Below are 24,694 nucleotides of genomic sequence, written 5' to 3'. Positions count from 1 at the left end.
ACTGTGTAATGCCGCCTTTACTGAACTTTACTTCCCCTATTACAAATCCACCTCTCAGAGTCCATTTCTAAAAATACACCCATGCTGTCACGGCTCCAAACACACTGTACATTAAATTGAGTGGGTGAGTAATGTTTCACTACCGGGAACATACAGTAAAATGAAGATAATGCACAACATCTAGGGGCAATTTCCAGGGCCATTAAGCCTCTGTTTTGCTTGAAAAATGTCCAATTAGGATAGTTGCTTACTTCTGAAAACACTCAGGTGCAGGTAAACGTCGGCACACGCAGCACCACAAAGATGTGTCGCAACGCACGGGAACTGTGGTTTAAATAGATAACGCATCTAGAGGCTACATGTGCAGGTTAGCATGCGATTAATAGTGGGTTGACTAAATGAAACCACTGTCTGTGTGTCTCTCATAATGGAATTGCTCAGTCCATTACTGCAGAGACACTAACAAAGCCAATGTACAAACTTATTGCATATGCCCATCCATCCCTCTTCTGTCCTGACCAATTATATATAAATTCATTTCCAGAGTCGCATCTAGACACATGAATGCTTTTAGCTGCTCTGAAGATGGGTGTGCTTCAGCATTAGATCAATAGGAAATACCTGTCCCCTTTCCCCAAACAATACACAGGGGACCGCTGTTCCCACACAGCCACAACTCTACAGTTTGTTCCACATGACAGCTAAGAAACATTTTCTTTATTCAACCTTAGAACCACAGAGGAAAACAGTATTAGTTTCTGTGCCCTTGCTCCGTCTGAGGGCCTGTGTCACATTTCATTGCAGTGTATCTAAACTCCCTTTTATTTATTTCACAGGCTGGACCTCAACTTGACAAGCACTTCAATCAGTAAAGATGCAGGGCTGTGCTTTCTGACACTAATTAAATGGACATGTTGTGCAGCAAAAAAAAAAAAAACCAACAACAACAAATAACTATCCTGCACAAATCACAGAGGCATGGAGAGCCTGTTCCTGAGTGTGCTTGCTGACCTGCGGTCATCACGTCGCCTGTGTTTGAGAGCCACAGAGCGAACCGCTGAACCTGAGAGCACTGGTTTAATCAGGAGCATGAGGTTCTCCACCACTGAGCTGGGGTCATACAGAGCCACCTGGAAGATGCAGTTCTCATGGGTTGCTGGTAAGACCGGGCTGGTTAAGTGGTACTCGCATCTCCCAGAGGCCTCGGCAGCAGGAGAGGGGCTTAGGAGAAGGAAGTGCCCTTGGGTAATAAAACAGTGGAGAAATTTCATGCATGACTGTTTTAATGTAACCTCAGAATACTGTCACTTCTGTAAATCACTTAAAGAATGCTTTAACATTAGAACAAATCTAAGACTAGGCATAAGATATACTAAGGACAAAATCAAAATAAAAGTCAAGGCAGATGCACCAATAGATTCAACAGAGTTTTGAGTAAGTCCAAATATCCCCTACTGGCTTTTCTAACCTATAGATACATTTCAAAGAAGAGAAAGGCATGAGCAGTATCCTGAAGCACTCATTTAGTTTCTCCCCAGTGAGTTTCTGCTCTCTTACCATTAGAGCCTCTCCGTGAGTTGTCGGTCATTGGCATCATCCCCGCCAGAGTGCTCTCTGGTTGCTGTGGTGACACCACTGACCAGTCACTTTGGTCGCTGTGATTTGATAAAGTCCAGAGGCACAGTGATTCAAAATCACAGCTAGCATCTGAAAGACAGGGAGATGAAAGTGTAGCTTGTAATTAGATGGGTAAACATTCAAAGATTGACTAAACACTGGAAGGAAATCAGAAAAAAACACAGTGGTTAATGTAATGTCACAGTGGCATTTCATTACCAGATATGTTGTTCTGGTATAGGGACATGTTAATGCTCTACTTCTCTGTCTGTTTCATATTTTGTGGGTTGAATGTGTTGAGTGCCAAATTTTGTGGACACAGTAAATCATTGGATCTTTCTGTTTCACGCAAACAAGTGTTCAAAAAAAAAAAAAAAAAGGAGGACACATCTCATGTCTGTTAAACCAATGCTTATATATTATTTATTTTTTATATTTAGACAAATTCGACATAGTATTTTTGACCTAATATGCGCATTGTTTGATTTCTTGCACAAAAACACAATTCAACAGACTAAATATTGAATTTCCAAAAGCCAGCTGATCAACAATAAATTGCAGAGAACAAACAGAATCTGAGATTCCCCCCAAAAATGAGCCAACAGTGACTTCTATGAATGCCAGAGGGGAGATCAAAAAAGATGTTTTTAGTTTGTTTTCTAGGGATCATAAGAAATGTATGCAATGATCTCAGCATAAAAAATTGTTTTTCTGATGGTATGAAATCCTTAAAAAAAATAAACACATGACGCCATTCACCAAGACTACTGTACAAAACCAGCTCAATGTTTCATTTAAATACCAAAAAAAAAATGTTTACATTTTAAGTTTTCTGGCTCCAGAACTGCCTCAAAATACACACAGTGATACAAGTACCAGATGCTTTCCATTAGAGCAGTCACTGTGGTTCATAAAAAGCAGCAAAGTTGTGTTAAATAATGGTGTCCTGGAGACACACCTGGATCATGACCTCCACATGGACTAATTACTTCCTTGGCTCATGGCCCATATTTCCTCTAAATTTGATTGAATTCCCAAATCTGCTTAAAAGCCAAACAGACAGACCCTTTGTGAAATTTTGAGTGATTGTGCGTCTCTGTGCTGGGGGAGTTGGTGGGGGTTGATGAACAGGAAACATCATGTGATAGTTGGAGAGGAAACTGCCACTACAGCTAATATGGCAAACAACCATAGGAATCCCTCTGGGGACAAAGGACAGAAATATGAGGAGTATTATTAAGTTCTATTTTCATTGAAAGCCACTTTAATTTCTTTCTGTCATACATCGGCCTAAAAATAAGCTTCCTTTGATCAAAAATAATCTAAAAAATGGTTTCCTGGTGTCAGCATGCTGCGTGTGTGGCTTTGTTATTTAAATTTCACCATCTAACAAAGCAGCGTGGTTACACCTCGAGTCACATCATCGTGAGTAGTTTCCTATTCCTAAAGTTTCTCCTGGTGAGTAACTGTCTTTGGAAATGTAGGATTTCCACATCTTCACAGAAGTCTCCCAGTGCTGGATGTTAACTAAGCACTGTTAAAGTTTCCTCGCTTAACTTTGCTTTCCAGTCAATCCAATCAGATAACTGTTATCACATTATATTTGTCTGTAACACAGTAATGTAATGTGTTACTATTCCTAATAGTAATCCTAATCACATTACAGTTACTAATCAAACTATTATATCGTTACTGTGTTTCAGGTTTTTCTTCTTGAAATGCCTGTGTGTCCCTTTGTATTATTCTGTGCCCTGTCTCCAAATTCAAAGGTTTTTGTGGGTCTGTGAACACATCTTTTAATGAGTTCTCATTTTTCCCCTCGACACTTGTAGGCTATGTACAGAACAGCTAAATGTTCCTTTGTTCAGCTTAGTTGTCCTTGTTTTTTTAGCTGTATTTCTATTTCTGTGTAACTGTGAGAAAAACAAACAAAAAATATTCTTTGTGTATACATACCTGACCAAAAAAACTGATCCAGAAATCTGTCCAAAAGAGCGTGACAGGTACTGCTAACTGAGGAGAGACAGACAAACAGAGAGAGTGGTTGGTTACATTTGTTGTTATGCTTCCGTAGGGAAGACATACACACATACAGCACTTCAAGCTGCTATACAATGCATTTCAATCATTGAAATTAGTTTGAAAATCGCTGAGGAAACAAATAGATGCCTGGCAGCCAGAGCAACTCAGTTCCAGTGTGTATTTGAGGACATGGCTGTAAACCCTGCCCAGAGGATGTTAATAATAACAACAACAACAACAACAACAACAACAACACAGTCTGCAGTTGACAGAGAATTTCCCAAACTTAGAAAATGAAAAGATGTGTCAATGTCATGCATTTTAATTAAGCTGAGGACTCTAAATTGCCTGCCGGTGTGGTGGTGAGTGTGGACTCTATGTGTCAGCCCTGTTATGGACTGGCGACCTGTCAAGGATGTACTCTGTCTTCTTAATGAATAAATAAAAACAAATTAAAAAAAAGCAATAAAGTAAATTAAAATACACATTGTTGATTCTATTTCCTTTCGATGCAGGCATTCACTGTGTCTTACATTAAAGCTCCTTTCCGTATAGACAAAAAAAAACTATTCACACCCACAACTGGCATTTGATTTTCATGGTAAAGGTCACAATCATTATTCATTCTCAGAGCAAATGACTCTGCATTAGTCATGGGTAAATATCGGCGTAAGCTTCGACCAGCTTCAGTTGTGACTGACAGAAATACAACACCCAGGTGGACACGCTACTTTTAGCCCCTTTGCCAGTGCAATGCAGTGATGCGCTGCCACAAAATCCCATCAGTTTCCGTCCAAACAGCGCTTGAGCATCATTCAAAATTTAGTTGAAACTGAGTTTGAGAGACAGACTGAATAAGTAAGAGATATAGAAAAGAAGAAACCACTGAAGCAGTTTTCATTGGCTTCCATGCTGCTTTCTTTCTGTTTACTAACCTGTTTTCTGGCCCATCTGTGACGACAAACATGACACACAGAAAGGCATACTTGGTCACATGGCTCTGGTCTACTGGCAAGGAGTCTAGCGCCTATTTTTAATGCGTTTTTGCACATTTAAAAACCAGCAAATGTGATAACTCTGGTGCGAATAGGTCAAGCTAAGTGAGGTCTGGCACCATTTCACCTACTAATGAGTTGCATCAAAGGGACGAAATGGCAGCAAAGGAAGATATTTTTGTATAAACCAACACATTTATTTACACTGTGCCTGAAACAACAGTTATTTCTGTTATGCAAGATACTCAACGTGATTAAATTTCAGGGAGGGACATTTGTGTGACCAACCTCTCAGTGCATTAGCTGTAGATGAGGCAATATGGAGGCAATTTACCAGTTCTGAGCTCTGGATCATTTGACGCCATTCCCCATGAGAGCCCTTTTCTTGCCTTACTCTGTAGCTTGTTACTTACAAATGACCTGATCAGATATGCTGATGGATTTCTGATTACTCTAACTCTCTTGCAGTTTAGAAAACTCACTTGTCATGAGCCGATGTGTAGGGAAGCTGCTTTGTTGTGATAACAAAGTATCTTGAGGAAACAAAAGGCCTCATTATACATAAAGATAATGGAGATGATTTCCAGATAAAGGGATTAACAAAAAAGTATTGAAGGTTAGGTGAATTCGCCCTTGGATGTTAATGTACCTCTTATCCTGCAGTTTTATGTATACACTAAAATCTCTCTAAACAATGTCAACCTTCTGCCCAGATGAAAGATGCTCTGACTTGATAAAAGTCCTTATACTTCCTCACCTCGGTACAGGTCAGCATCAGTTTGTGATCTCACAGCAATGAGCTTCATGAGCAGTACTTTAGAGACCTTTTTTTGCCTACGGTTTGACTTCTCATGCTGCCCTCATGGAATCAGAATGGTCTAACCAAAGTCAGATGGTTAAACAACATCTGAGACCTCTTACCCCAACACCTACGTCTGACATTTTTATAATGTTACTTGGTCTGACATTCACGAAGGTGGGACAGTAAGCAGGGCTTGAACTTTGCTCTCAAGCACATGAGCCCTTTGGGGGATACATTGTGCAAACAAGGGTACCCCCATTGAAACCTTTTATTGGTCCTGGCTGTTTGGGAACTGAGAAGTATTTGCAGACACTGTTCAAGGCTTTAAAAACATCTGGAACGAACAATGGATATTTTTCCAGGGGTAAAAATATCTATATTTCGATTTAAAGTTGACAATGTGTAATTGTGTCCTTCTAAAATACGCCAAAGTTGAACACAAAGAGGACAGTTCTCAATTAGTAAGTCTCTATCTATAAAAGTAAATATGATTTAAATTCAGATTAGCGTACCTACACCAGTCTTTTCTCAGCCCAGTGCATGCTGGGAACAGCCTCAGTCCCTACAACCCTGAACATGACAAGCTGAGAAAGGGCCGATGAGTTGATCCAAAAATAGGGCCCCTGCAGACTGACCAAACACTCAGAACAAATGACCCACAGACATGGTCTTGTTCTAAATGACTGAGAGGCAGGGGACTTTACACGTGACATGACATTGAACAAACTAACCAGCATGACCAGTGGACAGTGAGGGAGTTGATCATGTCTGAGTGGGTCAATGCAACTTAACTTGTGTAATGGCCTCTGAACAGTGACATTACTGTTCTCTGGAGCCTGAAAGGCAAGGTCACACATGTCAAGCAGGACAAATTAGAGATAATAAGAAGACAGTTTATAAAAAGCAGTTAGTAATATGAATGATTAAGGGTTAATGGGTCATGTATTTAAAAGGCAGGCTGGCTATTCATCTGTAATTATGGAATAAAAGCAGCTATGGATAGATGTCCGAGTACGGAAACCGGAAAATTTGAATAGTTCTCAAAACAGGGGGATTCAGTCAAATAACAAACATTAGCATGCTATTATTAACATAAAACAGCAAACGGTTGCTTTGGGAATCCCCCTAGAAGTCAAACCTCAATTCATTTCCGCTCACTTGTTCCCTTTTTACCGTTTCAACTTTGGATTTTAAAAATTAAGGGGAGAAAATGAAATGAACATGATGTTATTCTCTTTTATGAAAAAGAGCATGATTGAACTGCCTCATCTTCAGTCAGCAGAGCAGCTACTTGCTTTGATGGCAATCCAGGATGCTGGCTGCTGGTATGGGCTTTGAACAGAGTGTGACTTTGAACTTTGTCAGTTCTTTGGAAAGCAGCGTCAGAGCAGGGGGCCCCGAATGTTTTAGGTTTTTAAAATACCTTCAACTTTGTGTCACTCAAATAATATCATATGCCCATGTTGTGTATTCTATTATGTTATTCCCCATAGAAACCTAATATAATTGAGTAGACCTTGCTTTTGTTGGCCTAAAATTCAATTGAGAGTACTGACAAACACATTTAGCCATCTGTGCATTGTTTGGGATCTAGGGCTGTACCCAAATATTTGGATATTTGAATATTCGTTTCTATGGGTAAGTATTTGTTATGAAAATTTGGTATTCGATTTTTTTTTAATTTTTTATTTACTTTTTTTTTAACATTTTTTTGGTGCTAAATGTAATCTTTTTGTTGTTGGTAAATGTAGGTTATCAATAAAAATCAAAACTTTTAAATTGCATTGTTAAAAATGCGAAAATATAGTATAGCCTACCAACTGAGCTTGTGCGCACGGCACGCTTGAGCGCATCCGTCTGAGGCTGTGGATCAATGCCAAATTTTACCACTTTATCACTATTCCCTCTAACTTGTAGCTGTTTTTCCGGTATCTTTTGAATTTAATATGAATTATGGAACCGTTTTTGTCAACGTTTGTTTCCCCCGTTTTGTACAATAAATTATTGTTTCAAGTTTCAAGTTTCTTTTGGAGTGCGTGACACAAGTGTGTTTTGAAAACGACCACGGACTGTCACCTGCTCAATGCATCAGTACCTTCGGATGCCATGACAGTAATAGATTACAGATTAATAGATTATAATAATAATGTCAAAATATCATTTACAGACCGATTTAACAGACGATCACTGCTGCCTGACCCGCAGGTCCATCTGCAGGTCCCGCGGGTTACGGGTTGACCCGCGCATCACTACTCAGTCTATAAATGCTGTACACAGCAGTAAGGCTATAGACATTATATTCTATTCAGGCTGGCAGAACCAGCAGCGCATCGGCTCTACAGTGCACGGCACTGCTAATTAATCATTTTATTGCAGCACAGAGTGTCTGCCAGCAACCAATTACTTGCAGAGGCTTCCTACAACTTGTTTCAACAGTTCCGATTTAATCAGAAGACAAATTAAACAGGATAACTAGCCAATGTGAAAATCAAAAGAAAGCATAGAATAATGTACTGAAGGAGACTGTTGTGCCATCACATCTTTTTGTGGTTTGAGAGCAATGATCCGGTCGCCACTGTTCAAAACTCCGCAATACAATTAGGTCCGAAAACTTCCCAGCCCTCCCAGAGTCCCCAGCCCTATTGGGATCACTGATTTGTAATTAGAGCAGAGCCCAATTACAATTTTTTCTTGCAACTATCATGTTTTTCCATAATTATGTACAGATTTTAGGCATTATCTTCAATGGACTGAGATAAGGTGCATACAGCTGCTGTAAATGGGGAAAAACATCTCTGAGCCATGCCAGACCCCGCATAGGTCTGGACTGCGCCCTGAAAGCCTGCACTGTCTGGTCCCGCCCCTGGTAGAAAGCACACGCTGTCTCATTTTAAGACTAAGTAGTTTCTTTGGACAAAGGCTGTATCAAAGTCTAAACAGCTCCCTGAACTCAAAGCTCCTGGTGGCTGTTGTTTAGTTTAATTTCAAGGTTGGGACTTTATGGTGGAAGCTGCAGATCCCGAAAAGTTCAAGACAGTCATCTCATCTAATGTTCTCTGACAGAAAGGCCACTTATGGACCTGACCGCCAGTAAAACGTCCATGTTCCAGCTGTCTCCCACAGTCTCATCTTTCATTTCTCCCTCAGAGGATTGAGTTCATCTCACAGTAAAATGTGTGACAATGAAGATATCTGGGCTTGTTTACGGAGCTTTCTGGAAAATGTTTGTGTCAGTAGTGGCTGCCTGTCAGGTCAAATAAACCTAAAACACAGCAGCGCCAGCAGGTCTCAGATCAATAACCTGGTGATAAGGCCATTCTTGGATGCATGGTGTTTTTCCATCTGTTTCAGCACTTCACACATCCCCTGCATAGCAGGTAGAGTGTTCACCAGGTTCACCATTGTAATTTAGTGTTTTAAAATACTAACATTTGCTACTTACATGGATGTATTCTAAGATCTGAATGCTGGTCCCTAAGACAGCGCCTATTCAGTTCAATGAGAATTGCTAGCCTGGCACAGACACCAAAAAAGTTTCTAGCTTCCAGGTTTATTTTTGCAGTATGGGGCCCACTGAAAATGCACAGTAGTGATTAGTAGAGTTCCCGCTCAGTCGCTTTTCTTGGCAGGAGGAAAGATTTGCAAATATAAAACACCACAGACTGAGAATTCACAAAAGAAAGAGTCGTAACTGTCCTTGCTTGCCATTTGAGGTCTCCTGTCAACAGTTTTACAGACCTCTCTTTTATAATAGTGGTCTATGGGAAAAATGCCTTTTGGCCACTGGGAAAAATCAAAGCAAGGCCGAGTGGTGTTACTGGGGGCCTGGCTAATGAGCAGTAAACACAAAATAAAGCATAGGCTGTTGGGAATTTCATTAGTTTCACAATTGAAATTGGGACAACTTGGCTATTAAAATAGAATTAATTCCATTTATTCTTCTTTCTTGTCAAACCCCGGTACCTACATTACCCATAATGCAACTTGGGCTACCAACAGCTCATTTCGAGATTCAGGTGTGTTATGCTAGCAGTGTCTAATGTAGACTTGAGCCACCAGCCTCAAATGGAGATGAGGAGTGGGCTATAAAAGTCTAGGAAGCTCACACTCCTTTCTAACTCCGCACACAGATTTATTTTTTTTTTTGGTTGTCTCAAAACATCAAGTCTTGACCTCAGTTACAGCACTTGCGAGTATATATCAGACTTTAAACAGCTCCTCCTGGAGTCACAAAATACTTTTTGAGGATATTTCATGCATGCAATCCTCCCCAAGACCTGCTACAACTCACCACCATTAACAGTTGAGCATGATAAAGAATGCTGCATGAGTTTTTTACCTGGTGAAAGTGCAGAAATGAGACATGTTTCCAAAGAGAACATTTCTAACAAATGGAGGGCTGCCCCCTGAAAGTCAGAGATTTGAATCATCAGTCAGAGGCCCCCCAGTCGACTAAGATTATTTCAAGTCGAGCAGTCATTTTTTGTTTGTTTTTTGCTGTGCGGTATACTCCTGGGGATGTTTTGGTCCCTGGAATTTGCTGCAGAGTAAGCGCTCCTAAATTTCACAATACCCGTTGGTACAATCAGCTGCGTCCACAATGCAGCGGCACAGAGGGGGAGAGTCTTTGCACCGTACGGCTCCGAAATAACATTATCATCCCTCTCCTGCTTAGAAGTGGTGAAAATACAGCTCACAGCAACTTAATACAAAACAGTCTCTTGCTTTTTTATGTCTGGTGACAGAAAAATATGTTGTTGTACATTCCCAATCCATTGTTAGCGCAGTTAGCTTGTTTACGAAATCACATGAATAATGCTGTCACGCTGAACATCCCACTGAGCCTCGTTCAAACTTTACAACTTCTTATGAAAAAGAAAAAAAATGTATCATTGAATATTTATATTAAAAAAAACCAAATCTGATTCAAATTACATTATTCTAAATTGGGTACCACCTTAGACAAATGTATATGTGCAATATGGAAGTCTAAAATCCCAAGAATCCATCTCTATATAGTTTGTGCTTAGTCATCATCAGCCGAGACAGAGAAGCTTCATCTCTCTGGAGCCGCCTGCATAACAAAGTCTTGATCCCCTCAAATCCCTCATCCCTTATTCCCCCTCTGGGGTGACATATGACAGCTCAATTGACTACAGAGCGAGCCGTGATCTCATCATTAAGTGTGAAGACAAATGGAGGCTTACTGTAGAAGAGGAGTCAGTGACATAGCAACAGACACAAACAGCACTGACACACAAACAGAGCACACGTACATTATACATGTGTACCTGCAAAGGCATGGACACAGACACATACAAGAAAAAAAAAATTAATAGCTTCCAACTGTGCACTCATGAGCACATTTAAATGTGTCTCAACACTCTGACAAAACTCTCACTCACAAACATTTGCTCTCCACTGAGAGGAGTCAACACAGCAAGATCAAAGCGCCCTCCCTCAGACATAAAAGGTGGGTCTTTATGTTGTGTCAGTCACTAAACCAAATGCTCAGCAGAAAAGCTTTCTCAATGAGGTGTCTTAAAACCAGCTGGGGAAACCTCTAAATGAACAACAACTGGTGGCAAAGGATAAGGGCAGTGCTTTTTTGGGAAACAGATGGCGCAACAGTGATACTGAGGTGACGTAAAACGGACTATAAAATTACAGCATTAACTAGCGCTCGCATTATTGTTGCCATTTACCAGAGCTACTGAGGCCAGAGTGCGTACATGGGTGGATGCTGCACTTTTATATGCAGTGAATCATTCACAAATTGTTTTCAGTGGAGCTCGTTGTAAAGAGAGGAAGACACGGAGGGAAGCGCCAGGCTGCGAGACAGATAAACAGTAACAAACAGGTTCACAGAAACCTGTTATGTTTGCACAGAATCAGAGGACGCCCATTAGCCGAGCAGGCCACAGAAAAACACACGACAATTTGTACACAGTTATCCAGGTGGAATACTTACAGTAGTTCTGACAATGTTTGCAGTATATCAAATTAGCTATGACTCACGCTGCAGTTATTTGTCTGGTGCTTTGACAGGAAATTACAGAGTCTACAGGAGGGTATCATTAAGGAGTCTGAGAAGAGGCAGTGCCTTTCATAAATCAGTAAAAAGTAGGATCAATATCAACCCGCCAAGGAGCAGCACAAAATTCCATTACTTTTACAAACTTTCAAATGTTACTAATTCCATGACTTTTCCAGGCCTGGAAAATGATATTGTGGAATTCCTTTGCTTTTCCAGGTTTTCCTTGACTGCAGTTCCATTTTTTTCTGGTAAAGGTTTGGTTAAAATGAGGCACAAAAATGATGCAAGCTCATGTTTTACTTGCTCTGGCAGATGAGCTTGGTCCTTCTCCCGCTAAGAAAGTGTGTGGCCCAGCTAATCTGGTCCTGGTCGGCTCAATCACAACCATTTATCCAACGTGGAGTAAGTCTGATATGATATCTGACAACTTGCAGAGCCATCACACTTAATGCAAAGTCTGTGATGACGTCATGTTTGTCTCACGCACCCTTACGCTGGGGACACTATGGTGAGCATTAAACTATAGCTTATTAAACAGGAGTGCCATTATTTAAAAAAAAAATAAAAATAAAAAAAAAGATGGCTGCTGCTGAACTTTCTACTGAAGCAGTATTTCAAACACTGATGCTACAACATCACAGCAAATCTCTGGATGCTGTAGTCTGTTTACAATTGGTCGTTGCTCAGCTCTATGACATGTTTCACTGCTCTGATTGGCTGCAGGTCTTTGTTAAAATTAGGGGACCCTCACTGTCATGGTTACAATGATAACCACATGGTTAAGGTTAAAGGGAAGGACAGTGTGCTCTGAAAATTAACATCAGCCTCACGTAATAAATCTGACATTTTGCCGACCCATCTATTCACACCAACTTCCTCCCTGTACAGACTTTGTGGCTCTGTAGATACAGTTGGTATTTTTAGAAATGCCTACAAAATGTCACATCTTTTTACACCATGGGAGGAAAACAAAGCATTTCCGACAATGCGAGGACTTGCTGTGTGGCTCTTTGTACATCAAACAAACTTAAAAATCCAGAGTTAAAGTGTATTTTTCAACCTGGCCACATTTTCCTGTGTTTTTGTGTCTTAGTGACTAAAGGGAATAATGTTTTTTTTATACTGGTCCAATATTGAGTGAGAGCAACTGCCGGGCTGCAATATGGGGCATTTTCGCACCATCTATTTACATCTATTAAAAGTGCTTGTCTTTTGCCACTGACAGGCTCAGACTGTCAGTCCCCTACAGATTCGAGGTTACTGGACAGCGGCACACTGGAGACTGATTTGTTTGCCCACGGGCAGCTGCCGTGGCAGGGCAGCGTTGCCGCGTCCTTGATCTTCGGTTTTCCAGCAGACCATTCGAGCAAGTCCGGCTTCTCTACTGCTAATGCTGCTGCCGGGATACAGCTGAGGAGGAGCAGGCTGCTAATGCTGTGTACCGGGACACTGCTAACGCTGCTTGCCGTGCTGCTGTAGTTCAGTCGTAACTGTAACTGATGCTGAGACTCTACTGACTGTGTGACTGGTAGACGGTGGTGGGTGGCGCAACAGGCCAAAACACAAATTCAAAACATAAACATGATTTGCGGACTGTAAAAATGTTTTTAAAATGCGAATATTCTGGCTGTACTATTGTTGTCCTTGACATCAGTATGTTATATTAACATTATTCCTTAGTCTCTGTGACATATTAGGATGATTTTACGACTATTTGCTGTAGATTTCTTACATATAGCTCCTTTAAAATAAACTCTTAATTCATGTGAAAGCATTCTGGCTCTATACACTGTTTATTCAAATGCAATGTAATGGGTTTGGATTTCATGGTCGTTTCTGGTAAAACAAAAAAAACTGGATGTGATGCTTTATCCAAACAGCGTTAGATTGTTTAGCCACTGGTGAATACGTTGTGGGCCTCCAAGGACCTGTAATTCTTGAGGCTGCAAACCCCTGCGTGATAATGTTTAAGCACATTGTCAAAACAATGGCTAATAGCATTGAGTCACGTAAGCACTGCTGTACTGTCTTGAATCGTGCATGGAATTTGAGAAAACATGCTGGTCTGCTGCATCATGGCCTTAATGGCTGTAGGGTTCTGACATTATGGTAAGTTCAATTAGTTATAGCTGTAGTGAATCTATTAGTGTCTTTTATGCGAGTTTAAAAACTGCACTTTCCCAGCTTTTACTGGCCGTGAGAAAGGACTGTTTTCCTCGATGACTCAGCCCTGATCATGCTCCCCAACTATTACTTGACACCTACGCCATATATATATATATATATATATATATATATATATATATTCCCCTCCTAGTTAAAAAAAATAAATATTTGCGGCCTGGTAGCACATATCTGGGGTCCAAAACTTTCAGCATGTGAATAAACCCCAGCTTTTCCACAGTAGCCTATATATGGGCACCATATCTGTGATTGCTTTCCACTGGACCCCTTTCTTATCATACGGCAGTGTTTCCCCTACCGTCATATTGGATCACAACAGAAGTCATTTAAGGTTACCTTTCCTATAGAACAGGTCTATACCTTGTCCTTTTATTAAACAAACTAAATAGCCTTATGTTACAGGCTGAGCCTGATGTGTGTGGCTTGTGTGTGTGTGTGTGTGTGTGTGTGTGGAGCTGTGTTTGTGTGTAGTTGATGTAGGAGGTATGAGATGTTAGCGCGCCGGGTGTGGTGTGTGACGTCAGACGGATGCGCCCCAGGAAAAAAGTGAGGCATGTGCTATGTTGTTTACATCGAGCAGCCACAGTGAAGAAGCCTACGCAGTTCTGCATGCTGTTTTTGAGTTATTTCCCTCTATGTAAAAGTCAGACACTGATGACAGAGGCTGTGCATCATCCCTGCAGTGCTGAAAATAAAGTGCCGTTCTTTAACGCAGACGAAGTCCTGTTGTTTATGTGTTGTTACCACAACGAGCTAACACAAGCTAAAGGAGCTAATGGTCTTCGGAGGTCCCTTTACTACGGTTCGGGGGTCTGCCAGCTTGGCGTTGGTAACACTTATTCATCTTATTTACACAACGGCATGTCATTTCTGTCCCTACACGGTGCGCATCTAAAATCCTCCTCTGCTCTCTGTGTCGCATGGTGGAGTTTGGCCCTGATGCGCGCGCGCGTGCACACACACACACACACACACACACACACACACACACACACACACACACACACACACACACAGGTGAACACACAAAAGCGCTGAAGAACTCTTTCCCTTTCTTGAGAAGGAGTTCTTCCCCGCTCGCTGCCATGTTTGTGTATCAAGTGCGCGGGGGGGGGGGAGGGGTGAGTCCACTCTGAACTACTGGAGCCCAGCGTGGAGCGGCGGTGGCTTGCGCTTTTACAGCGTTCTAAATCAGTGCACATGGATCCTGTTAAAAATCAAAAGACTATCATTACCCAGATACCATTTAGCAGAGGGAAGAAAATTAATTAAAAAAAAAAACAAAAAAACCAGCAGATCTCCACAAAGCTCTGGCAGTGACAGAGCCTGGATAATTGCACCTAACAAATGACTCTGCTGGTCACAAACTGAAGAGCTTCACTTAATCTGTCACTGGAAAAACAATTTCAAATTTATGTCTGTTTCCATGTCCCTTAAACAGGAATGTAATCTTGTGTCTAGGCTTTGAAACAAGGCTCACACGGGATGTTTTTTAAAAACAGCTGGGTTCATTTCATGCTAGACCAAATGTAACTAATGCTGTTTCAACATCTAAATGTTGACATAACATGTAGAGCTATAAAGTGGTACTAAGACCCCACAAGTACTGCTACTGCCTGAAGCAGTAGTTTAAGTTTTAATGAAAATCAGAGTATAATGTTTCAGTTCTTTGGAAAGAAAGATAAAATAAATACCTTCTGAAAAAATACATTTAAGAAAGAGAGAAAGAGGCTTAAAGGAGGTGCAACTTCAGCTCTCTGTAAGAGTTTTTATCCCAAATCTGCTCTTCACCAAACTACTTTCACGGGCTGAGACACAGGTCATACAGACTTTTTTACAGACATTTATTTTCATTATCAATTTATGCGGCAATAATTTCATCAGTTAATTAATTCATCGTATGATAAATAATAATAATATAATTTATCTGTGAATGAAAATAGTGAAAATTAATATAATATAGCCCAGAGCCCGAAGCGATGTCCGACCAACACTCTAAATTCCAAAGATATTCAGATATTATACATAACAAAGAAAAGCATCACTGTTTTTTGATTTGAGAAGCTGTGATCTGAGAAAATTTGATATATGTCCAATAATAAATTCTAAATGCTGATTTACTCTTTGCCGAATGACGAATCAATTAACTGACTGGTCATTTCATCTCTGATATTGTTTTAGGTCAAACTGATGGTAAGTCAATGGTTAATACAGGCATCTCTTTCCTTTGTGTATAAATATATTAAATAAGAAAGTGAATGTCAGTACTGCAACATCTGGGTCATGATGCTTATGTAACTAACAATAACAAAAAAGCACCCAAACCATGATGGTTCCAAAAAGTGCTTTGGTGCAAATCACATTAACAATTAAGTTAATGGAGAAATAACATATTTCCAGGAACATATTTTTCAGTTACTAGTTGTAAGCTCAATTACATGTCTCTGCTCTCCTGTTTGACCTCAAACCATATGTCTTTTATGGCAAAATAATAATATAGTCTAAATTAAATTTCCTCTCTGGGATCGATGTGGTTCAAAATTATCTAATTGAATTCCCGTACATGCTTACTGCAAGTTATTTGTTATAAGTGAATTAGGTCTGAGGGCCAATACCGGCTGTTACACAAGACAAAAGTCCGGAAAATAAGCCAGTCATAATTTTGAGCTGTTTTCCTTTTGTCTATTTCTGTTTTGTTTATGTCACAAAATGTACTGGTTTGAAAATGAGTAACAATTTAGAGGACTTAGTCAAGTGTAGCATTTGGAAAAAGAAAACCTTCATTCAAGTCAGTTTTGTTTGTATAACCGTAAACCCAACCCTGTCTACTTGAAATAATGTTTAGATATTACTCTTTTGTTTTTCCAGTTACACTGTGGTGAAAAACGTAATCGCTGCCTGCCTTAGTTTTGATAAAGTGCTCAGTGTTTCGCACAGAATTATAAACTGTGTGGTGTTAGTTGGGGGTTGGAGCACCTCCTTGTATATCAGTCTGTGTCCCCTCTCTAAATTTTGAGGTTTTTGTGGGTCTGTGAGTGCAGCACAGGGGGAACTCTTTATGAGTTCATTTCTCCTCAGCAGTAGCTTGTGGAGTTTGAGCCATGGGTGGGTATTTGATAAGTCGATCAGATCAGAGCCAATCAGATTAGATAGATGAGAGGAGCAGCTGCTGCAGAGGCAAACTTTTAGATCCAGCGCAATGAATGGTTAAAGGAGAACTAATGTTTTTTTCAACCTGGGCCCTATTTTCCGATCTACTTTTGTCTAAATGAGTGATAGGATGTTCAACATTTGACATTTCTCCAGTACGAAGCTAGGGCTGACCTGCCTGCAGCCTGTGAGCCTATATTAAATAACAGGGCACTCAGACAGCGTCAAACAACGTCAAAATACGTCCACAAAAATGCATTTTTTTTTCCCACACAGATAGGCTCGGATTGTAGTATTATCCGACAACATAACAGAAAGGAGAAATGAACGTCTGTGTTTACCTTCAGCTGGATTTGGACATGTTCCTCTGTCTGTTGCTGCTCCCTCTCTCTCCTTGTCTGCTCTTCAGTTTCAATGAGCTCTGCATCCGTGTACATCTATGTACTCCGTGTTCAAACAAATACAGGTGGTCATCAAATTTAAATGGCTAATCCAGATCCAGTTGGTCAAAATCGGGTAAAAATTCGGACATGCGGGGCGTCGGTAGCGTAGTGGATAGTGCCGGCGCCCCATGTACAGAGGCATTGCCTCACTGCAGCAGCCCCGGGTTTGAATCCGGCTCGCGGCCCTTTGCTGCATGTCAGTCCCCACTCTCTCTCTGTCTCCCCATTTCACCCTCTGTCCTGTCAATAAAGGCAAAAAAAAGCCAATAAATAATAATCTTAAAAAAAAAAAAAAAATTCGGACATGTTCGTTGTGGCAGCAATCTCACGTCTCGCAAGATTTGAGTTGTTGCAGGAAGTTACCGCTGGAATGACCTTACAAACAAACGCGAATTTGATGACCACCCGTATTTATCTGAGCACGGAGTACACGGACGTACACGGATACAGAGCTCATTGAAATTGAAGGGGCGGACGAGGAGAGAGGGAGTAGTGTTACTTATATAGCATATATACTAAAATTGCAACAGGCAGAGGAATCCAACTAAAGGTAAACACAGACATTCATGTCGCCTTTCCGTTATGTTGTCGGATAATTATACTAACAATCCGAGCCTATCTGTGTGACAAAAAATGCCCTTTAGTGGACGTATTTTAGTGGACGCACCTGCGTTCTCTCATTGGCTGGGGAAATCTCCGCCCAGAAGCGGTTGTTTTGTTTGAAAATCCTCCAGATCCTACCTTTAAGTTGCACTTTCACTGTGCCTGACGTTCTGCTGCTCCATCTGTGCCAAGAGTACACTTGCAAGTAACAGAACGGTATATATATTCCAACAGCACTCCTAATGGACAGTCCAGCTCCAAAAATAGAAATCAAAACTTGGCGGCAACTGTTTCTATCATGATGGGCCACCATAAATATATGAATGTGTGAGAAACCTTGGTTTCTGCTGAATGTATCCATGGAGGTTGTTGTGGGGTGGATGATGGATGTACAAAGCTTGTTGAAACCAATGATTTTTTAGTGTGCACCCTCTGTCCTAGGGTTTCCAGTTCTTGGGGTCTGAACCCCGTGGGGTCACGAATAAGCCAGTGGGGTCCTGGAAGACATCTTATACACTGGTGTAATGGAAAACTGGAAACAAAAATATGTATTTCCATTTAATGTGTAACAGCACAGATCTCCCTTCATGTCTTTACAACAAAATAGTAATGTAAATGATAGTCATGATGCTTTGGGGACCTAAAAATAAGGTTACAGTTCAGTTAATTTGTCAGAAATGATTTATATAAGGAAACTGGAACTGTATATTACAATCATCATTTCAGTTCACAATTCATTTATTCAATTACATCACTCAACCTGTCAAAAACCGCAAAATATGTTTGTGCTCCTGTGTGCGTGTAGAGGCCCGTCCAAAAGAAGCAAACACTGCTCTGACTTCCCAAAATATGATTTGTTAAGCTCCAGATACACACACACACACACACACACACACACACACAGACATATTTGGAAACTGTTTGTACATACCAGCACGACTCGGAACTTCCTACTGTACATTTCAGCAGCTTGGGAACAATTGTTGACAGCCTTCATCAGTACTGGAAATTGAAGCAAAATACTCTGCCTTTGCTCAGGGTCATGTTCACAGTTACAGTATTCAATCGTCTGGCTTTCACTGAACCTGTGTGTTTCCTCTAAACTTTTACCGAAGCATGAACAGTGTTAGATGAGAACTGAATTATTATAGATATAACCAAAGCCTATAATTTATGAGATTAAAAAGTACAGAAAAGAATTAGATTACATTCTCTAAAAGGTGAAAACTGGATGTAGACTGTGACTATAAGTCTTGCATTGGTTGGCTAATTTAGATGTTCTCCCTCCTCTTCACAATGTTTGTGTTACTATTTCCAAATCCCTTGTGCTAGGGGAAACAACAACCTACAGGCTGAAAATGCCATGTTTTGATGAAGACTTGGATCATGCACTAACATATGCCTGCTTTGTTGTTTGGGTGAATTGTTGTAAGACTCTACATCAAACAAAAAAATCTTTGCATGCATCTCAAAAAAGCCCAGAGTTTGCCTCACAGGACTCTGCACCCGATGTTGATCCATTTTCTGACAAGGCTAGTTAGAGTTGATATGCCACATCTTTTTACCCTGGCAGCAGCATGCACCAGTAACACTGACTACACCACAGGAGCATGTGTGATATTGTCATAATAATGTCCTGCAAGAGCAACATACAGCCAGCCAATCGTCACACGTCCAGTGAGCTTCTCCAGAGCTTAGCTACAGTCTTCACCTCTAGGGCACCGATTGTCACATCATGTTTTTATCAGTTAAAGTTGAATCACACAGACATACGTACATCTGTTAGTTTTTTTTGTGGCGAGGCAGCAAAAAGTTTCACTTAGAAACAACTGAGCTTTCTTATTCTGAAGTTTTATGTTCCTTTTGCTCATTTCACACAGGGCTGCTCTTACACAACTCCTACATTTATATCCCACAGACAGGCTGGTTTAGGAAAGTGCAGAACTTTACATTAAAGTCTGTAAAAATTCTTCAAGTGAAGACAAATGACAACTTTAAGACTCAAAACACTTCAGAGTCATGGTTTTTAAACTCAAAAATGAAGTGGAAAAAATCTGTTCGCACGAACCAAGTCAGCTCCAACATGCAGAAAAAGGTAATGGATTAAACTGGTGATAAATGGAGCAGCTAAAGAAACACAGTAGAAAAGCAAATTACACTATTCAAGGAAAATAAAATTCATCTTCTTTCTGGACATTTCAAAACAGTTTTTTCTCAAAACATTCCCCTGTTCTTAGACAATGAATTTAAATAGAATTTCAGATGGGAATCATTTTTTGCACAGTTTTCAGTAGGGTGCCTTCTTACTCTGACATCCAAGAATGAAACTGTGGGGGAAAAAAAAAAAAAAACTAAAGCTACTTCTTCATACGCACTCAGCTCTGTCTAGACAAACTGATCTTCATTTCCCAACAGAGACAAAGGTCCATTATATCAGACCTTTGATTAGAACTAGATTACGACTGTGCACGTCCACCTCGCACTATGCGCATCTTTGCAGAGACCCTTGAACGTCTGCCTGCATCACAGACACTTCTGATGACCCATTCATGTGCAGTGAATCAGGCTGTTGGTATTTCCAAAAGAATTAAGTCCCATAACTCAATTTATGATTTAATTGGTTGCAGCTTGGCTTCAGTTAACTAGTATATCCTATCGGTATGCAGTTTCTTCTCAGACGGTCCTTTATCAAAGATAACCAGACTTTCAGACACACCACGTCTGTTTTCACCGACAACCAGTTACAAATATGAAGATAAAACGCCACATACACATAAGCCAATAAGCATTTTAATTCAAGGTGACTTGGGACGAGGTAGCTGACATGCTAACAGAACATGTGACTGTGATGAGTGCCGTACTGCCTAAAAGCTTGATGGTGATGGTGAAAAGCTTTCACTACATTAATGTGATGTGTTTTGGCATTTGTCATGTTTGTGTGGAACATCCTTGTCATAAATCAAGCTGATACAACTTGAGTCACAAGAATGTGCATGTCACTATCCATGCAGGAACGAATTCGCCTTTTGCTCCACATAATTTTACAATCCACAAAATAAAATGAACAAACTCAAGCAACAATCAAGACTGTTATCTGGTATCACTCTCAAATGGATTGGCCAGTTATTTAATACTGGACCCAGCACTAGACAGCAACAACTTCAAAGTTATCATTGTTTTCAGATGTTATGTTTTGCTGTCATGAATTCATTTAATGCTAAATTTGGAGTAAAACACTGTTCAGGATGTGGGTTTATTGAGTTATCTGGTGTAACCTGAAACAGCAACAAAAACCTGTTCTGGGTTTGAAACGGCAAATCTGTCCAGAAAACGTACTTAATCATCCTTTTGGAACAGCTACAGTGTGGCTGTCTTTATTTATAAAAAATGGTGATTTGTTGAACCACTTAAAAACTTTTCCTGACAAGAACCTCTAGCCATGCAAGTATTGATGGCTGTCAGGCTGGATCATTGGTGGAAGAAGCATTACCTTATGATAGCTTTAAAAGAAGACGAGAAACCAAAACCAAACATGAAAGAAAAAGGTGGACATTTTTAGATCTACACTTATTTTTTTGCTGTGATTGATATGAGAAGATTAGTAGCATTCTCAGGTCTGTTTGTTAAATATGAAACGATTACTCGACTAATCAAAGAAATAATTGACAGATTAGTCGACAATGAAAATAATCGTTAGTTGCAGCCCTACTGCCCCTGCTCTATGGGCCCATTGATGTGGAAGATATGGGTACTTTTAAACGCAGAAATCAAACTTATTTGGCTTCATGCACCACTGAGCGACTTTCATAGGAATGAACGGGGCCCTGCCTCCAACGCTATATCAAGCTCTCTATTGATACTCTGTAATTCCCATTCCCTTTAGTGGAAGAAGATCAGAAAAGGATGTATGGCAATATTTGCAACACTATTTGTAATGGCTCTGGGGCCCGAAATTAAGGAAAGCTAGGCTAATGTTTGTCATGTTGGAAGGCAAAGAGAACCAACTTATTTTGTCGTTTGTTATCCACGTAGGGCTAGACGATATCTCTCCTCTCTCAACCTCTCTCGACATTGGTCTATATGCTACAAGTGCTACGCTAAATCAGCCTGTGAGATAAAATTACTGCAGTAGCACACGTGCAATCCAGCGCTGCGCTGCATGTGTGGGAGACAGAGCTGCGAGATTGTGTCAGGTGAGCGTTTGTTTGTGTGTGAGGTGGATCATGGTGCCGTGCCATTCTTCTCAGTAGTTTATTTTGTGACATAGAGACAGTGCGTGGATGCAGGCGACAGATCTCTTTTAATAAATGCGGCGACAACATAGACGTTTCATACACAAGACATACATAATTCGGACAAAGTGTCTCTATACTCCTACATAAACAAGAATATTTAAATCCTTTTCTAGTACTAGATTCATTTGAAAGGCCACGGAAAACTACTTTTGAATTCCCCCCAAAAAGATTTTTTATTGTTTCAAACTACTTGGATTTCGACCTACTTGATACTTTTATACTCATGTGATAGTTTTGTGTCTTCAGCCTGAAAATACTGAGATATAAATTTTTGTCCATATCACCCAGCCCTACATCCACGGCATCAAATTCTCCAGATACTACATGAATGTAGCCTCAAGTGTACGGTAGATGTTTAAAAAAATACTGACTCTGCCTTCAATGAAAATTAAAATTTATGTGAATTGCATTTACTTGACACAGCGAGACCATACATGAATAAACATTTGTATTACGCAAAGCATTTTTGATGTACAAATTATTGCTGTGCCCTCAAGCACTTAATTAATTCTAATGGTGTCAGTACTCTGGTTAACATACTGACAAGGCAGGGGACTGAAGGGACTGAGGCAACCCTTCTCATCTGTAACCACAAAGTCCAACTCCCACTCAGTCCGAATGCGCTGGTGTGCTGACCCTCCTTCACAGAGATCAAACAGCAGTGCACACACTTCACTCATAATCTGTCTTTCGCTTCAGCATCAAGGCATAAATTAGGCCAAAAAATTACAGTGACGGACCAGAGTCAGCGCCGTCTCCTGCATGACTCACTCGCTGTGTTCTAGCGGACTTGAATGAATATCTGCTGCCTAGCAATTTAAGACAGATTCTCTCTGACAGTGTGCTAAAGTAGTGTTCAAAGCAATATGCAGAGATTTTAAAACACAAGGCCAAATATATTTAAATGCTTCCTAGTAAAATGTTTGTCTGTTGGAGCGAAAATTTGCCAAATGAGCACTAAAAGAGTCACTCTGTTCCTGACTTCCTTGATAAAGTGACACAGAGAATAATAGCTGGTTGGGTTTTTCGCTGTCTCGGTTGTTGCCTGTTAATCATTATCTACCACAGACTTAAAGATACTTTATTATTCTTGCTAAATCTTTACTTTAGCCATGAGTCAGGATGCTGCTGCGTAAGAGTCTAAACCCGGTCACCAAACCGACCAGAATGCAGCAAAACATCAAAGTGTTGTGATAAATTAACATGTGACCTCGAGTCCATGAAGCTCTGATGCTGTTGTTCTGTTTTGTCCTTTTACTTCCTCAGACAGCGGCCTGTTTTCATTCAACAAAGTCGAGTCACTCCGAAGTTATCCGCCACCAAAGCTTAGTTTGTGGTCTGTATAATGAACAACATTCCTGTCCTCAGCTGTTTCCGTACACATAAATGACACATCGTTAACTATTGACACTTACATAATACGTACTATCTATCTGAGCATGAGACTGATTTTCTTAACAGGAAATAATTTAACACTTTCCTTTCACCACCCTACTTAACATTTTTAAGCAGTGCGTGAACATTTATGACACACTATAATGTGGTTGTGCAGTCAGCACATATAAGTATTTGTTAAAAGATTTATCAGCGACTGTAAACTATGAAATTGCATAACAGTTATACAAATTAGGCCAATTAATAATTTCTTAACGTCTAAGGTAATGTCTTCAATAGCTGAAGAATAGTTAACTGTTGATAACCCATTTATATATTTAATTATTTATTATTGAAAAATGGCAAAAATTTAGAGCTGATTATAGAAAAAAGGCGGCAGATTTTTGTTTCTGTTAATCAACTAATCGATTAATCAACAATCATTTCAACTCTACTTGACATATTTTTGTTTCTACAAACAGATCCAGGGTCAGAGCAACAGGTCATCCATTAGCATCTGTACAGCTGTCAGCTGGGCTGTGAAGAGGACTGTCATCATCAACCTTCATGCTAAATTATACTGGAAAACACTAAATGTGTTTGTCATTAATGGCCACCTGTGGTTATAAACACATTTTTTCCTCACGCTAACTGCTTGTTTATAGAAATAAGCACATTTTTCTCGCATACTATCTCACTAAGTGCATCCACAGAGACAGATTCTGGGAGGGAAAATCAGTTGCCATCTGATTTTGTCTTTGAATCGCTGTTTACAATCAGGGGGTGTAAGAAAATATCAATACACCTGAGCATCGCATTATTATGTTTTTTGCAACCGTAACCTCAAAAACGATTTTAAATGCTTACAAATTTTATTATTTTTAATTATCTAAAGAATCCGGCAAATACTTTGATTTTTTTCAACTTAAATGTTATTTGCTTTGCTCAGATTGCACATAAAGTAGTGCTACAATGCTGGATATCACAAGGAGTGCAAATATGAGAAGTACGACTGCAGATCCCTCTGTTCTCAATGCATAAAAAGTTAGCGTTTTCACGTTTACACGGTTTTCCTAAAATGTCAGGGAAAAGAAAATTGCAATATATATCGCCTCGCTACCAGTATCACAACATACAGAATCTTAACCCCTTTATCGTGATATGTTTTGCAT

The 24,694-nt window shown here is 40.1% G+C and overlaps 1 protein-coding gene across 3 annotated transcripts in view; it reads right to left on the bottom strand.

Annotated features, from left to right (window-relative positions):
* Positions 1-24,694, bottom strand: part of ltk (leukocyte receptor tyrosine kinase) — an 84,439-nt gene that overhangs the window by 51,065 nt on the left and 8,680 nt on the right. For all 3 annotated transcript variants that reach the window (XM_049595724.1, XM_049595725.1, XM_049595726.1), the window contains exons 2-4: positions 3,574-3,630; positions 1,558-1,707; positions 1,012-1,240 (exon numbers count right to left, since the gene is read on the bottom strand). In XM_049595724.1, the coding sequence (XP_049451681.1) occupies positions 1,012-1,240; positions 1,558-1,707; positions 3,574-3,630 (436 nt within the window). The remainder of the gene's footprint in view (positions 1-1,011; positions 1,241-1,557; positions 1,708-3,573; positions 3,631-24,694) is intronic.

Source organism: Epinephelus fuscoguttatus, linkage group LG14 (assembly GCF_011397635.1).
Source record: "Epinephelus fuscoguttatus linkage group LG14, E.fuscoguttatus.final_Chr_v1".
Classification (NCBI taxonomy): Eukaryota; Metazoa; Chordata; class Actinopteri; order Perciformes; family Serranidae; genus Epinephelus; species Epinephelus fuscoguttatus.
Note: the sequence above shows the minus strand (reverse complement) of the source record. Positions and strands in the feature narration are given on the sequence as shown.